The sequence below is a fragment of the Bubalus kerabau genome, chromosome 7 (genome assembly GCF_029407905.1).
Source record: "Bubalus kerabau isolate K-KA32 ecotype Philippines breed swamp buffalo chromosome 7, PCC_UOA_SB_1v2, whole genome shotgun sequence".
Classification (NCBI taxonomy): domain Eukaryota; kingdom Metazoa; phylum Chordata; class Mammalia; order Artiodactyla; family Bovidae; genus Bubalus; species Bubalus kerabau.
In genome coordinates, this window is record NC_073630.1 from 92,454,359 (window position 1) to 92,472,438 (window position 18,080).

The 18,080-nt window shown below is 34.0% G+C and overlaps 1 protein-coding gene across 12 annotated transcripts in view; it reads right to left on the reverse strand.

Moving 5' to 3' along the window:
* The window catches only part of ANKRD17 (ankyrin repeat domain 17), a 165,713-nt gene that overhangs the window by 57,148 nt on the left and 90,485 nt on the right, over window positions 1–18,080 (reverse strand). For 7 of the 12 annotated variants that reach the window (XM_055588779.1, XM_055588778.1, XM_055588776.1 and 4 more), the window contains 10 exons: window positions 17,594–17,688; window positions 15,426–15,663; window positions 14,105–14,296; window positions 13,610–13,743; window positions 11,377–11,464; window positions 9,832–9,959; window positions 9,443–9,586; window positions 8,701–8,803; window positions 6,480–7,232; window positions 1,946–2,094 (listed from right to left, as the gene is read on the reverse strand). In XM_055588779.1, coding sequence (XP_055444754.1) covers window positions 1,946–2,094; window positions 6,480–7,232; window positions 8,701–8,803; window positions 9,443–9,586; window positions 9,832–9,959; window positions 11,377–11,464; window positions 13,610–13,743; window positions 14,105–14,296; window positions 15,426–15,663; window positions 17,594–17,688 — 2,024 coding nt within the window. Of the gene's footprint in view, window positions 1–1,945; window positions 2,095–6,479; window positions 7,233–8,700; window positions 8,804–9,442; window positions 9,587–9,831; window positions 9,960–11,376; window positions 11,465–13,609; window positions 13,744–14,104; window positions 14,297–15,425; window positions 15,664–17,593; window positions 17,689–17,776; window positions 18,004–18,080 lie in introns of those variants that run through there. The other 5 variants (XM_055588787.1, XM_055588785.1, XM_055588777.1 and 2 more) reach the window with 5 other exon arrangements.

An 18,080-nucleotide genomic window follows, 5' to 3' on the forward strand; every position in this document is an offset into this window, starting at 1 on the left:
ATGGCATTTGTATTTGAGAATCTAATAAAAACTTCAGATGGATTAAGTACCAAAGAATCTTATATATACCACTTTAAGTAACTTCTTGGTATCAATAAAAACTAGTAAATTAAAAAAAGCAACACTGAAAGTTAAAGAAAAAGTGGTAAGCAATTATTTCTGACTATTAATTCTGTACTATGTGTTCTAAAACATGTAATGCAAGAAATTTCTAATTCCTAACTATTCAATTATGGTAAACTTCAAGAAAAGTATTGTGACTCAAATTAGTCTAACCCATCTGAAAAACCTCATGTAAAGAAGCAGATTTTTAAGGAGCCATAGTCAAATTTTTTTTAATAAAAATGTGTACTACATTTAAAATGTATGTTGTATTTTAAATTTTAATATTTTAAAAGTATTTTTATGCAGCTTCTCAGAAATTTATGCTGGCTAAGTGGTAAAGTTAGATATTTCATTATATTTCATTATAATAATCTCAAATTCAATAAATTCATGATCATACTTAATGGAACCTTTTCTGGGGCTGTTTTATTTTAAAGCATTAAAAAAGAAATCCTTTTATATTTTGGTGAAGTTTCATTTTTACTTATGGACCAATTTTTGATCCCATAAAAGCTAGAAAAAATACTTCTGGTTAAAACATTAACAGATTCAGAGCAAAACAGATTGGAGAAAATAATGCAAATTCAATAAAAAGTTCAATCCAATTCTATAATGCAATCCTTAAGAAATGTAAACCACTGTGGTTCATCAAATGAACGTCTTTTTCTTTTTTTAATGAAAAATGAGGCTTATAGTATGGTATCTGGAAGAGTACCTTTGAAGTTAAACAAACCTAAGTTTGACTACCAGCCCCACCACTTCTTAGTTAAATGAAGTGATTGTAAGCCCAATTCTTAATGTCTCTTTTAGCCTTGATTTTTTCATCTGGAAAATGAGGTTTTAGGAGTAGCTACTCATATGTGTAGTCTGAAGATTAAATAACGTTATTCCTTAAAAATAGCCCCTGACAATTTTAAGTGCTCAAAACAAAACAAAAAAAAGTTAGCTCTTATAATAAGAAAAGCAAGTAAGAACAAATTAAATTCCTTTTCCACAGTATTACCAAGAAACATTTTAATGAAAAGGAGGCTATTTTCAATAGCTTAATAGTACAGCCCCTTAATGGTGCAATGTTACACACACACACTTTCTCCCTCCCTGTCTCCTTCCCTAAAACTGATAATTATAAAGAACTGATCATTTATAAAACAAGTTTTATAATGTACACCACCACTCTCATACTAGTCTCTCTATCAGGTATTAATCAAAACACAAAAATAAATAAACTGCAAACATTTCTCAGTCCTGAAGAAAGCCACATACCCTTACCTCCTTCAGCAGTCTTGTAAGCTAGGCCTCTTGGCATTACTTCAGGAAGAAACACAAGCTATCCTTTCTTCCCAACCTCACTTTGCTCTGAGGTTTCATGGTAAGTGAATGTTTTAAAATAACTTTTTTTTTTTAAAAGAACTTAACAGGTGTTATATACAGACACACAGAATTATTACATACTTCTGTCAGTAAGATCAGAATTTTCAAAGACAATATAAATGCAACTGAGTATATACATATTAGATGGAATTGAGTATGAATTTTAAAATAAGCTTCTAATTAAAGTTTAGATAAAATACACAAATCTTAAGTTTTGTCTCTTGACATCCTGTTCTAAAGTTTAAGAAAAAAAGATTACTTGATGACTGTGGAAACCAAATATTCACAGTAATTATCAGTAATAATCTGTGCTTAGAATTTTATTGCTTTAAATGTGGATTTTGTAATTTATATTTGTGGCTCAAGTCTTTGCCCAGAGACAAAGCAGTCTAGGATGATTTAAATCACTGATGAAAGTTTCACAGTGATATAATGCAGTTAGAGCTGTCACTCCTGAGTGTGGACTTACCTGCGCGTCAATGTCAATGGCAGGGTAGATAGGAAGCATGGCTGAAGGAGAGATGATAGGGCTTGGAGTTGGAGTCTGAGGTTGGGAAATGGAAGCAGCGATACTGTGGGTAGGAGTGTTTGACATTGCAGATGCTCTTCCACTGACTGCTGTTGGACAAAATAACTGCACTTAATAAGGATGAAACACTGTTAGGTAACAGCAAGAAATAATTATTAGAAAATAGTTAAAGATATTTAAAAACAAAATATCTACAGAGAGACTGCCATAGCACTAATAACACATTTTCCTGGTTATTTCTGACATTGGACACAGAACAAAATTTAAATATATATTGAAAGTAACCCATTTGCTAAACAATAATCCATGTAGAAAACAAATTCCCCTCTTACGGTATGTAATCATAAAACTTTAGTTCAAAATAACCCTGAAAGCAAAAATATTTTTATGAATTAAAAGTAATATATGCAAACAGTTATCCATATGTCTTAGTAATCAGAAAAGGAATAAAAGTTAAAACAGTCAAGTTCAGAAGGAGAAAATATGACTTTTACCTGCCAATTTCACACCTCACAGTCTAGAACTAATGAAAGTAGTATCACTGGGGATATTCACTATGGACTATTTAAAATACTTCCTATTCATTTATTAGCTATAGACAGGGGGTGGCCCTCAGTATGACAGTATGTATATATATAAATTTGATCCTCACAAAGAAACAGTTTCTCATGTACAGAAATTATTCTGAAGGAGGTAAAATGCCCAATCAATCAAGCAATCACACTGGACTTAGAAGGATGAAATTTAAAGATTAGGGTAGAAATAAATGCATGCATGCAACCATCCTTCAAACGTAGATTATTGTTAGTTCTTATAAGTGTAATTTTGCCATGATATTATTTTCACCAAAATAAGTAAATTAAGAAGGGGCTAATTAGGTCAGTACTTGAGCTGGGAGAATTTCAAGGTGGTAGCAGTTGAGGGTACTTTACTCCCTCATCAACTGACTTTTGGAGTTGACATGTGAATATCAATCCTTTCCCCCCTTATTGAAAATGCTAATCTTGAATGATCAACAGTAGTATGGATGTAAGTCACCAACGTAGTTATCAACTACATCAGACAGAAAATCATGATTCACAACTGGATCTGAAACCAGCAAGAGGTTATTTATGATACTACCAAGAACAAAACTGAAATTGACCTTATTATAACAATTATAAACATGATTGTCAATTAAAAAAATCTATTTTACATGAAATCCTCAGTTCAGGCACAAACATACACTATACATTATAGCAACACACATTCTATAATTATACATTTTTAAGTCCACTTAAAAGCCAAAACAAAAACAAAGGAGGAAACAAAACAAAACAAACAAAACACACTCTTCAAATCCTTAGGGATCCAGATCAATAGAAAAGGGTATGTACTAATTTATTAATTACCTAATGACCTTGATATTGTTACTCCATGCTGGTAGTTTTGTATGTTAAGAAAAAGAGCAAGACAATTCACACATTTTAGATAAAAATTTCAAAACCATATAAAATCTATGGCTCTTAAAATAGATTCCATATTCTCCTTTGATTAGATATTCACAAATGAAAATGCTAACCTAAACACAAAATTAGCTTAAACAGAATGAACATCAGTCTGTCCAAAAAATTGATTTTTACTTCATGATACTAAACAACAAAAAAATCTAGTTTACCATTAAATGGCTAAATTATAATTTATATTTCCATTAGAGTAAGTTCTTATAAAGAACATATTAAATTGGTTTTCTTATTTTTGGTCAAGGAGATAGGAAAAATCGATTTCCTCATATCACTTCCTTTCAGGTACCTATGAAATTGTTTCACTAAAACTACATAACTGCCTGTCACTCATCCATTCTCTACAATTAAAATTAGTAACTGTAAATATGTAGGTACCTGAAGGAACTATGGTACAGACCAGATGTTTACATGTGGAACTTCCTTAGTGTTAAGAGTTCAGAGGTTTTAACAACAGGTAAGGAAAGAGGAGATTTTGAGAGCACAGCAAAGCAAGGTGTTAAGACTGGTTAAACAAGGGACTGATCTTGCTTTGGCTAGTATAGAAACCAGGGAAGATAGAAGATCTTGGCCAGCCAAGTGCTAGAGAAAAAGCGACTGAACCTTATAAGAGCATCTAATAAACTGGGACTAATGAATAAAGGACAGAGATTATGTTTAAGGAAAAAAGAAAGACAAGACTAAGCCTAATGAAGTTGTAAGATATTTAAAAATCCAAAGAAATGGAAATGGTTATTAGTTAACTGAAATAACAAGTACTACCACAGAAAAGTTTAAAGAAATGCTGTGGAAGTGAGTGTATATGTGTATGTTTGTGCATGTGTACATGCATGATGCAGGGATAGGTTGCAGGGAGGTAGCTGGTGGTTTGTAATCCTGTTGTTTATTCTGGCCATCTCTCCTCTCCCCATATAAATGAGAATAAACAAGCAAAGTATTTTTATAATATGACAAGTATTTGTCATATTTCCTGAAAAGTTTTATACTTAAAAAAAATTTTACATGAAGATACTGTAACACAGGGAGAATTTAATTATTTTGTTTGGTAAACAAATCACAAAAAAACTACAAGCCTCCAATGATTCTGACTGGCATAAAAATCATACAATTGGCAAATCATTATTGATAACTATGCCCAAGAACATCAGGTAAATTCTGATAGCATATCAAAATTTTAAATATATTCATTGGTATGCAATGTCCATTCACTTAACTGAATGAGTAACTCAATTCTATACATTCTTTGGTAGTTCAATTTACATAATAGAAAGAATACCATTACGATCTAAATGAATGGTCATGAAAGAAATATCAAATTCGGGATTTGGAGCTAATAATGTATGCTTCAATTTTCATAATATATCTACTGTTTTTAAAATTACATTCCCAATTATTATAAATAGCTAATGGTGATTGGTAGTAATTTTCAAATCTATAAAAAATTTATACTTCTTAACACAAGAATCTTTATTGTTCTTACTAATGATTAACAGCATTTTTTTCTGATGTAGTTACTGGACCCTCTAAGATCAGAAATTTTCATTCCACATATTACTGTTGAGGTGATACTAGAAGAGAACTAGGAAACTTTTGATTTTAATTTCTAAGTACAAAATCTGTCTCATTAGTTAGTTTCTTAATGTTACCTACTAAATATCTCATATATGCCTGCTCTTCACATCAGTCATATCCAACTCTTTGAGATCCTACAGGCTGTAGCCCACCAGGCTCTGTCCATGGGATTCTCCAGGCAAGAACACTGGAGTGGTTGCCATGCCCTCCTCCAGGGGATCTTCCCTACCCAGGGATCAAACCCACATCTCCTACACGGCAGGTGGATTCTTTACCACTGAATAGCCAGGAGGCCCAACTAAATATCTCAACACTACACAATTTAGTTTTCTCTTATTCTTTTAAAAAATTAAAAGTTAAATTATATATAATCTATCATATATAATGCTATGTAAACATAGTTTCAAAACTTCAATTATCCTTTAAATATAAACCAAAGAATTAAAAAGGGAGAAGAGAGGAGATAAAAATTATCAAAATTCACCTATTTAATACCTTTGTTTTCCCGTTTCTTCCTTTTCTGGTTTGGTTTTTTTTAATGGAAAAAAATGTCCTTTTCAGTATAGTATTCTTATGGTTCATAACCCTGTGAAATCTCATTCTACTAGTTTGTTATAAAACTCATGAAAAATATTCAATAAGTAAATAGAACTAGAACCACTGAAACAACTTCCTAAAATATATATATATATTTTTTTTTGCCAATGAAACTAATTAAAATGTTAAAAAAATTCTCTGGCTATCCAGTTAAAGATATATCATTTATGATACTGTCAGGGGACTACTCCTTTCCATAATACAATTACAATTAGAAAGAAACTACACATTAACATTCATAAAGGATAAATCACTGACATACTATATAATCAAATCTTATTTGGTTTGGTACTTTTTTAGTGTTGTAAAAGTATTTACATTTTTTTAAAAATATTCATCAGATTTGAAGTCTGATCCATCAGGATATAAAGTATTTCTGTTCACAAATAAGATTTCTGATGTATCCTACTAGTTTTGCAGTTCAACTTCTATCAATTTCCCAGTTTACTGGTGTGAATACAGAAGCAAAAAAGCCAAAATTCTATCAGTGTTCTTAACTTAGAAAAAAACAAGAAACAAACAAACAAAAAATTAAACATCAACCCGACTACCAAAAAACCTAGATTCCCAGCCTACCCACCTAAGCCAGAAAGTTTCAGCCACTTGCACTGAATGAGCTAATTTTTAATTTGACCTGTATCCATCAGAGAACTTCTGAGATTGAAATAATATTTCTAAAGATATACATGGGTCAAGAGTCCAGAAATAGTTCTCAAGTTGGGTAACGGCAAAAAATTCTGGCACACTCTTACTCGCCTTAAGTAAATCATATTTGATACCTGCTCGTAACAATATAAACCCACCTGCCATGATGTCATCCAGCGTGTCATTGAGGGTCTGAGCAGGGCTGGCTACCATTAACCCTTGTTGTGTTTCTGTCAGAATTCCTTGCCCCAGCCCTGCCAACTGTGCTTGGCCCAGTACTGGCTGTCCAACTATCACTCCTTGCAGTTCTGTAAGATTTGCGATGGACCCTGGAGGCAAGGGACCTGCCGCCAGAGGCAAAGCTTGAGGCATGGCCAGAGGCTGGATTGGTGCAAAACCCATCTGAGCAGCAGTTTGCTGGGGTTCATCTTTAAGCAAAACGGGATCCACTTGCTGTAACCGTGCATAGTCTCCCTCAGAAAGCTGTTCTCCAACCCCAACCGGAGTCAGCAGTCCCAGATGTTGGCAAGACTGTTGCTGCTGCTGCTGAAGTTGAATTCTTTGAGCTTTAACCTCTAGATACTGCTTTTTTAGCTGCTGCTGAGTTTTCAGTTGTAACTCTCGTTCTACTTTCTGTAGTTCCTCCAAAATCTTTTGTTTCTTCTGGATTTGTTCCTCCCTTGTTTTGTTCAGCTCCTCGATCTTCTCCTTGGTAAGTTGGTCAGCATGAGCCAGTTCCAACGACTGCAGCTGTGCATTCTTTTCTATGGCTTCTTTTATCCTCTGTTCCAGTTCTGTTAACTTTCCCTGAGCCTCTTCTACAATGCTCTCTGGAGACTGATTGGTGATGTAACCCTGTACATCCTGGCTGTTTGCTGGCAAATGGCTGCTGGACTTTTGTTTAGAAGCAGCTGTGTGAAAAAGAAACCCCCTCAGAAGTGCACATGAATGGCATCCTCATTACAGAGTTACTGTTGGGAGGTTTAGTGCCAACAGTTATGCACCAAGTTATTATATCCACAGAAGGTGAAAATGCATTAAGGAGTTAAAAACAAATCCACCTTCTTCATCATAAATATAAAATGTATGTATTTTATGTGCATAGAATAATCTTTGGGAAATCAATTTCAGAATTTTAAAAATACCACATGGCTAAAATTAGACAACAGAGGGATGCAGATTTGTGATATCAAAGTGGTACAATTAAAATAAAATCTAAGACTATGTGTCGATAGATACTTCACCTGATCATAAAGATGTAAAAACTTATCATAAGAACAGAAAAATAATGCTAAATTATTATGATGTAGAGAAAACTTAAACCTCTAAGTCAAGGTTTTTCTACATTTAATAATCTGTGCCTTTTAAACACACACACATACACACAAAGAATACTCAAACCACTAAGAAGTACCAAGAAATTAAAATTCAACTAAAATAAATATTTGTTGGGGCCTACCATCTTCAAGACTGATAAAGGTAAGATAGAAATTCACATATTCATAAAGCTACTTGGCCAGTAGACAACTGGAATTCAGTTTCCCTGGAAGAAAAGATGCTGAACTATGACATTCATCGTATCTTCCGACAGCCAGGTGAATAAACGTTATCTGGCTATCGGTATAGCAATCATTTGCTTGGTATACCAAGTGAAAAAGATGCCAAGGCTCTAGATTGGTAGCAGTGATTGAAAAGAACTGGTGGAAATACTTAGTATTACTGTTGGTAAAATAATACAGGTAGCCAAAAACCAAAAAGTTAAAGCCACACTGGTTCTTCAGGTAAAACTCTCTAAAAAGAAAAACTGATTCAAACTAGTCGCTGTTTCGGGACATGCCTTATGAATCATACATGATGTAACATCCACAAGTAAAATATGGACCTGAGAGTTCTAAAGAAACAAACAACCATATCTGAAGTAACTTTGAATTCTTGGTTGAGAAAAGGCATTTCAGATATAAAATCTATATTAAACCAGTTATTCTAAAATAAAATTTAATTTTGATCTAGCTGTTAATATTATGCCTTATATCACTACAGAAATTTCAGTAATTTACAAAAATGTCACCCAATTATACCCAGTCTAATATCTTAACATGACTAGAAATTACTAGTTATTAGAGAAAATCACAGATAATCAGAATTGCATCAAAGATGAGCATCTGAATTTCTATTAATACTTCTCATTCCAGCACAAATCCGTGCTCTCAACTATGTTCTTTCCCAATAACATGCTTTTTTCATTGTTTTAAAAAAAAAATTTTTACGCCAACTTAGTAAAATTCATTTCTTTGTAAAAAAATAATTTTAAATGGCTATTTTTTTTGAATCTTATCATTTTTACTTGGACAACCTGAAGGCTTTAGAAGTATAACTGACCTTTATTCCTGATGGGAAGAGTGGTGGCAACATTGGCAGGTGGTTTGTCAGGCTCCTGAGGTGGGACAACCATGGGCAGTGCTTGAACTGGTACTCGCGGAGCCTAAGACAAATAAAACTGATTATATGTCTGCCTTTCCTATACCTTCCACTAAATAATATGCTTTAAATGATTCAGTTGGTAAAAAATCTGCCTGCAATGTGGGAGACCTGGGTTCGATCCCTGGGTTGGGAAAATTCCCTGGAGGAGGGCATGGCAACCCACTCCAGTATTTTTGCCTGGAGAATCCCCATGGACAGAGGAGCCTGGTGGGCTGCAATCCATGGGGTCGCAAAGAGTCGGATATGACTGTGCGATTGGATGCCACAGAATGAAGAATAAGTTATGAAGATCCATTCAAAGTATTTTTTAACCTAATCTCAGGAAACAATATATTTACTTAAAATATGCTGGTATCAAATTATTTCCATGACTTTTCTTTTTCTGGCCACACCACAAAAGTCCCATCCACTGGGACAAGGAAATCCCTAAGATATTTTTTTAAAACAGAAAGCAAAGCAAAATGGTATCAATCTAGAATGTGAGTATTATACTGAATGGTCATTAACTGTATCGAGTACATTATCTTTAACGAGAATTGCATATTATAACAAAAAACAACCATTCTAGTTTAATCTGGAACTATGACTAAAAAAGGGATAAAGATAATATAATATAAAATGCTTTAGTTTAGAATCTTACCCTATTTAAATCGTGGGATGGGGGGGTTAATTGAGTGACATCTGGTGGAGGGGCTGAAAGCAAATTATTAGGATAGTCCAAAAGATAGCAAACAACGCTTGTATGACCACCTTTTGCTGCTTCTATCAACATAGTTGAGCCATCCTAAAAGAGTGAATATGGAAAGGGAAAAAACAGTTTTTCAAATTAATTTACAGAACCATCAAGGAAGATAAAGCCAACAGGTCCCAGACACATTACAGTTTCCAATTTTAGTAAAGAACACTTTCCTCTAAAAACAGAAAATGAACACATTCAGAATGTCAATACAAGTTGAACTTGTAGATAACGTGTTATGCTCAATAGTGAAGATTAATTCACAATGCTACCTGAACATTTGAGTTACATACTTTTAAACGGTGAGTTGGATCTGCCCCATGAGCCAAAAGTAGTTCCACTACTGCCAGATGACCCCCTGCACAAGCCAGGGACAGTACAGTATGGTCATTATTAGCTGTGGTTCTATTCACATTTGCTCCTAAAACAGACAATCCATGAAAAATAATGTTAATAAAATGTTGTTTCTTAAATTATGGTAGACTTCAAAATCAAAGAGTAGAGAGAACAGGATAATGAAGCCCCACATATTCATTACCCAGCTTCAATGATTATAAACACGGCCAATCTCATTTCACATATATCCACATCCATTCTCCTCTCCCATCTTTAACTATTCTAAAATAAATCCCAAACATATAATTTCATCCATAAATGTTTAAGTATGCAACATTAAAAATTAAGTATAAAAGTATATATTACTCAATATAATCACTGTTTTATAAAAGTAAAATATAAAATTTTATCTAAATTTTTTTATCTTCAGTGGGCAAGATGACTCAAAACCAATAAATAAATAAATAAATAAATAAATCACACTGCCCTCTATGGGCCAAATAATGGAAGGAATTAACAAAAAATATGAAGTAATAGTAGTAAAATTCTCATCCCTGATTTGCAGCACTGTGCGAGGCATGTGGGAAATGGAAAAAATAGCAGGAAGAAACTGGAATCAGATTCATTAAAATTAAACAAAGGAAGAGAAGAGATAATAACTGAAAAAAATTTCATTCTTGAATATCATGTGTTATTCATAAACATGTAACACAAGTGTTTAAATTGCCTAAAATAATTTGACCAATAATTTCTGATTTATTAACAAACTTCAGTATTTTTGGTAAAAAAGAAATGGCATATATTGCCTTTTTAATTGTATATCGTCTACATAGTCTCTCTTTATCAATGTTGCATCAAAAGTAAAATCTTTAATCTCCTATACTGAAGTTCATGAAAAAGTTTCAACTTGAACTCATATAGTAAATACCGAAGAGATAATTTAAAGAAAGTAATAATACGCTAATTTTGTTAATAAGGATGTTGGTTTTCAAATAGAATAAATGACCACGAATGAAAATGCATTTTTGGCATATTTTTTTCCATTTAAATTTTTAGCTTTTTTTGGGTGGGCTGTGCTATATTTATGATTACTTCTTTATATTTTACAAAGAAGGAAACCTAGGCCCAGGGAAATATAAATAAAGGAGAAAAGTGTCTTGCCTTCAAGTTAATCAGTGGCAGAAACTTGGCACAAAAATCCAGGTTTCAAGATAAATTATTACATGAACAGAACAGACTTCAGGCAATCTAAACCCTCATTTACGTAGAGAAATTTTTCTTTATTGAAATGTTACTCAACAAGTGTGTTCCCAGTATGACAACTCTTCATGGAATGGTTCTATGTGTTACAGGGTATTTATCGACTACCCACTCACAAAAATCTCAGTAGCATCCTCCATCACATGATACCCACAAAATGTCCTTTACCTCTAAATCTCTTAATACCCAAGGGCAGGGAATAGACATCTCTGGGAAATAATCACTGCCTTACACAAACCTACCTTTACTAATTAGGAACTGAACAGTACAAACATGGCCAGCTCGTGCAGCTTTCATTAAAGGAGTTCTTCCACCTTCAGATTCATGCTCCTGTTTAAAAAGTACAGACTTATTTGATATTTAATTTCCAGTGAACAATTATTCTTTTTCATGAAAATCAAAAGGAAAAGAATTGGACTAATTTTGGAATCTAAATATATTAAATAACATGCTCTGAAGTAAATCAAGGAATACATTCTTTAAACTATCTCAAATTAGAAGCATGCTCTTTAGAAATATATTAAGAACTGAAATTATATTCAGTGATTGCTATGCCCTTATCTGAATCCATCTAGCTAATTTTTCCTTCTCTCTCTACAAAAGGGATTGTAGAACTTGAGCAATGAATGGCACTCTAGCACAGCCCTTTCCAATCAACATTATCTTCAACCACTACACGTAATTTTCTTTTCATAAGTTTTTATCTTATCTGTATGAATTTCTAAAGTACACCACTCTCTCTTATATACTTCTCATTATTTCTATTTTACCTTACATAGACAGTGATAATTTGAATATCTTTTTAATACTACCAATGACAAGATATTACTACAGATTTCTGGGTTTCAAAAGGATGGAGAACCAACTGCATTCTTATGATTCAGAATATCAGCACAGGAAAAACTTACAGGTCTTACAGTATAAAGGTTTGAGAAAACTACCTTTTATAAAGCATTTTATATGTCAATCTTTTTACACTTACATCTGATAATTTTTCTCTTAAGTCATACACTAAGTTGTTTTAACTGCAATTAACTAAGCAAGATTACACTGCTGCCATGTTTCACAGTCACTGTGGTAAACACTAAAAATATAGCCCCTAAGCTGAAGTAGGTCAAAACCTAAGAGAAATAGGCACATAACTATAGCTAGAATATAACATGAGTCGTAAGCTCATCAAGAGTTGTACTAACACAGAGCCAAAAGAGACCACAACAGTAATCTAAGTTAATCTTTTCCTTTCACAAAATGAGAAGTTAAATAAATTTTAAGAAACCAGTTAATTGAGGAGCCTGTTTCTGCCTGTGTGAGTTTCTGTTATAAACCATGAACTGCTACATGAAAACACACAGGTGCTCATGGTTTAACTAAAACCTACTTTTCTTACTCCCACACAGGTTAAACTGGAAGAATGCCTTTATTCCCCCACACAGGATTGCTTTATTTTTCCCTATCTCTCAGTCTATACTCCTACTAATTTTTCCAACCGGAGGAACCTCTTTTGTTACAACATCACGGTATCTATCTTTCTAAACCTTATCCAGCCCCAAAATAACATCTCAGATGACGTCTTCACCTCTTCTGAGCTTTCTGCTTATCCTTTCCCTATGACACCTCTTTATAATCTAAGAATGACCTCAGTATTTGACCCTTCTCACTAAAAGTTATCTGAGGGGACTGCCCTGGTGGATCAGTGGCAAAAAATCCACCTGCCTATACAGGAGACAGGAATTCAATCCCTGATCTGGGAAGATCCCACATGCCGCAGAACAACGAAACCCCTGTACCATAACTACTCAGTTCGCGCTCTAGAGCCCAGGGAGCCACAATTACTGAGGCCTGTGCACCCTTAAGCCTGTGCTCCACAACAAGAGAAGCCACTGCATTGAGAAGCCCACGTACTGCATCTAAGAGCATCCCCCAACTTGCCATAACTAGAAAAAGCCCAAGAAACATAACTAGAAAAAGACCCAGCACAGCCAAAAAATTAAATAAATAAATCTTTTAAAACAAAAAAAAGGTATCTGAAAGAAAATATTACTTATCTTTTTAACTCCTTTATTTAATAATGCTTTGAATGGTACAGGTACAATTTATTTCCTAAACTACAGTGAAATACCCCTAAGCAATATGTGCCTTTTTATGACAAATCAAAGAAACTTCTAAAAATAGTTAAGTACCTAAAAGAAAACTTGTACTATTATTACCATTAATTATTAACATATCAAACACAAAATTTTCCCCTTTTTGTAGGGGGAATGGGGTATTTGACTGGATATTGCTGCTAACGAGGAAATAAGAATGGACACAAAACAGCTTAGGGAAAAAATATGACTAAATGAATAAACAATGGTGAAAAGGTGAACATAAAATTAGAAGTAAAGAAATACCTTTTGTCTACAGCCTCCACAGGATTTTAAGTTAATTTCTTGTCTTAGCTTTAATTACTAAGATTTAGAAAGTGCCATGGCTTACCAGATCTGCTCCTGCCTGAAGTAAGACATCGGCTACATCAGTATGACCATTTTCACAGGCATATGTTAGTGCTGTATCCCCTGTTGCTGTTGTTGCATGAACATTAGCTCCTGCAGTGGTGTTAGACACACAGCCTTAACAAAAGAATCATAAAACACAAGTGTGGATACTGAAATTCCTTTTAGAGAAGCCATATCGCCTCAGATTACACAAAATAGCCTTATTAATGTATAGAAAGAGAGAATATTGTCTGCATGTTTAAAAGCAAAAAAGAAAAAAAACTAGAAACAGACTACTGCTTAAAATTAAAACTGCAGATACTCTAAACAGCAATAAGGTAAATTATTTACTCAGAATACACACAAAAACATATCTTTTTTTCTACACACATTCAGTGCATCATACATCAGAAAAAAGTTATTTGCATTGTAACACTTTTACTTATATAAATCATGCAAAAAAACAAAAACACCTCCCAAATGCAAAAATGCCTACCTGCAGCTAGTAAGTATTTAACTAACTCCAAATGACCCTCTTGAGCAGCTTCCATTAAAGGGGTAGAACACCCCAGTTCTATATCAGCTCCTGCCTTAATTAAAAAGTCTGCCACTTCCAGAAAGCCTCCACAGCAAGCCAAAGTCAAGGCAGTTTCTTGAGTTTCTTCTGTCTGTGCATTGATATTTGCTCCTAAAATATATTTAAAGAAAGTCATTAACTTATTCCAGAGATAAGCAAAGAATGGTTATTTCCTAATAAACTATATTTCAAAATGAACATTTATATTACTTCACTAAATGATAAAGTGCTTCTCCCCCCACTTCAAGAGGCAGTTAAAAATAAAGAAAACCATCAAAACCACATCCATGAGGCCATATTTGATATACACTGCTGGAATAAGATTCAGCCAGAAGGAGTTGATCCAAGTCAATGTGGTTTAAGGACTTAGAAAAAATAAAATGTAGCTCCTTGTTATAAAGATCCAAAATAATGATGGTAAAGATGCTGATGAAAATAATATATATTTAACATGCTATTATTTGTCAGGAAATATTTAATGCATTTTACATATTTTTATTAGCTCCATTTTTGCAGCTAAGGAAATGAGATTAATTAACTTGTCCAAGGTCAGAACAACATTATCATCACTACTACCACCTTCACTACAGCTAACACTTAACTGGCTGCTGCTGCTGCTGCTGCTAAGTTGCTTCAGTCGTGTCTGACTCTGTGCAACCCCATAGATGGCAGCCCACCAGGCTCCCCCGTCCCTGGGATTCTCCAGGCAAGAACACTGGAGTGGGTTGCCATTTCCTTCTCCAATACGTGAAAGTGAAAAGTCAAAGTGAAGTCGCTCAGTCGTGCCCGACTCTTAGCGACCTCATGGATTGCAGCCTACCAGGCTCCTCCATCCATGGGATTTTCCAGGCAAGAGTACTGGAGTGGGGTGCCATTGCCTTCTCCGTCTTAACTAGCACTATATGACAAAAATGTCCTAAAAGCTTTATACGTATCTATAAACTCACAATAATACTAGAGATGATAATTTTTAAGGCACAGAAAGTTAGAAATATATAACTTACAACCCTACCCCACCCCCAGTTTTCTGTTTTTATTCACACAGCACACAAAGGCTCTGAAAGCTCTTAAATATTAAAATAGCACAGTATGGGAGTTATTTTCAGAGCAAATACTTTAGCACCCCATTATGAATCTACTGAAAGAAAAAATAAGGAAAGATAAAATAAATTCAACTTTATAAATTATCATCTCACATGTTACACATTTATGCCTTAGTATCTTGATTGGTATTGGTTACCTTGGCCTAAAAGTAAAGCCACCATTTCTTCATGTCCTTCACGAGCGGCTTCCATCAGTGGTGTATAGCCTTCATCATTGACTTCTTCCAGGCTAGCTCCCCTTTCAATAAGCAAAGCTGCAAGTTCCACGTGCCCACCACATGCAGCCAAGGTCAACGGAGATTCAAATGAATCAGCAGGCATGTTCACTTGGGCACCACTGTCAAGAAGCAACCTAGCTACTTCAACATGGCCATCCTGATTACAATGTAATTAAAAAAGTGAATCAGCACCATTTTAAAAATTCGTTAAAAATACTTCTCAACTGCTATACAATGAAGTTCACTGATCTCAATTCAAATAAGAATTAATAAATCTACATTTAAGAGTTGAATAAGCAAGCTGACCTATTTCTATTCCTTCAGTATTTACTGTAGTGGTAAATAGAGACTGAGGATATAAAATATGTAGAAAAATGCTTCCAATCAAAAAACTTATTTACCAATAGGAAAAAAACACAGTTAAGTACACAAAACAAGAGATTACTGTGAGATAACATCAATACTGAATACTATAAGCTTAAATGCTAAAAGGATAAAGTTTAGAAAGGGGGAAGTAGGATTTTCATAGGAATCTTAAGGACAAGCAAATTTCTGATTAGGTAGACAAAGAAAAATGCAATACTTTTTAGAATGGGGGAATTCAGCATGATGTATTAGTGAAAGGGGAACACAGTATGTACATGGTATACTTCCTTTGTTGTTCACAATCAAATGCCAGTGAAAATTAAGAAAAAGAAGTTCTCACTTAATATCTCTGTCTCCTTTATCGGTCTCCCTTTCCCACAGCTTTCCTCCCGTTCCCACACTGTTGGCAACTCCACGGCTCACTTTTCCATTCTTTCTTTTTTTGATATACTTTTTCCTTCTTCATCACCTCGCAGATATTTCACCTTCTTTCGAACATGTCATGCCCATTGTTACCTTGGTACTTGCCATATTACACAACTTTAATGGTTTTATGACTATTTTACTTACTGGCTGTTACCATGCTGTTCCTTTAAGCTCAGACTTTTCTTCCTCCATAAGCAGTCAACTCTTACATTTCCTTCAAAGTCCAGTTTAAAATCTCAGTCTCATAGCAAGTCTCTAAACCTATGGCCTCTACTAATATCTTTCATTTGCTTATAACATTTAATTCCATTGCATGAAGAGTAGGTCCACAGAATATTCCATTTTAATTATTTAATCTACACATAAGTTGTTTCTCTAGTGGGGGTGGCAAAACGGTTTTAAGTTCCTTATCATGGGGATATTACTGAGCATTTTACACACATTTTGTCATTTAATCCTCAAAACAACCCTAGAGAAGGATATTATCCTCATTTTAACAGGTGGGGAACTCTAAACCCTCCAAGAAAACCTGTTTGTTCAAAAGAATGATTTAACACTGGTATGGCAATAAGAAAAACAAAAATGGCTTAAATGGCTACTTAATATTTTTTAAATTACTAATTAAAATTTAACATCATTTCAATAATCATTCTCTGAAGGGAATTTGAGACAAGAAACCAAATTAATTTGGGGTCATTTTATCTTTGGTATGTTTTCTCATAAATCTCTCTATAAAGTTATTATGATACATTTCTGTGCCACAAGTCATAGACTGAAATACAAAAGTTTAAAAGTACTATTCTTACACATTCTCAAGAACAAACTAAAGTTCTTAAAAAAGGGAATTCGGGGTTGAGAAAAGACTATGACAGAGGAAGAATTATGTAACACAAACAATATTCTAATCTCAAATTTTTCATAAATTTTAAATTGTGGGTTTGATGAACATGTTTACTTTGTATTATGTACATACTCTTGTGGATTATGAGCTCATCTTTAACATCCTTGATCAATCTGTCAGAAAGTCATTTTTGCACCAATTATATAAAACCAGTATAGTTATGTGAGACCAAGAAAATGAAGGTTGTGTCACACAGCTTCAGAAAGCACTCTGATAAAAGTTAATGTTGTTCAACTGGCTCTGAAAACGACTGATAAGTCAGATAGCTAAGGTTCTGATCCACGGTAAGTCATGATAAACAGAATCTTTGAACCCAGGGAAATGGCACTCATTATCCACTGGCTCTGTCTCTATCTAATATATAAATTTTAAGTATGTATTTCACCAATCTTACCATGCAAGCCTCCATTAAAGCAGTGTGCATTTCATCTGTTTTATGCTCTTGATCTGCGCCTGCTTCCAAAAGAAATCGCACCATCTCTAGATGTCCTAAACCAAAAGTTCGTAAGATTACTTAAAAATGTTTTATTAGTCCAAAAAAGTAAAGTTATGTTTTGAAAACTTGTATTTAACTTACAGTAATAAATATATCAGCAGAATACTAAAATCAGCTACAAGCCATCCTTGACGGCCCAACACAAATTATACAAGTAATCTGTGCTGTTCTACTCCTTACCCTTTTGCCCCAGAAAATGCTGTTACTAGAATCCTTGCTGCAGGTGAACAAGGTTGGCACTAAAATGCAGCACCTGGAATATCCCCTCCACAACCTTGTTAAGCCCAGGCATGTCACAGTTATTTATACTATAGACTAAATTAGCTTTTGTGAACTGCAGCCTGGGATGAAAAATCACCAATGAAGGTATTTTTTATGAGGCAAT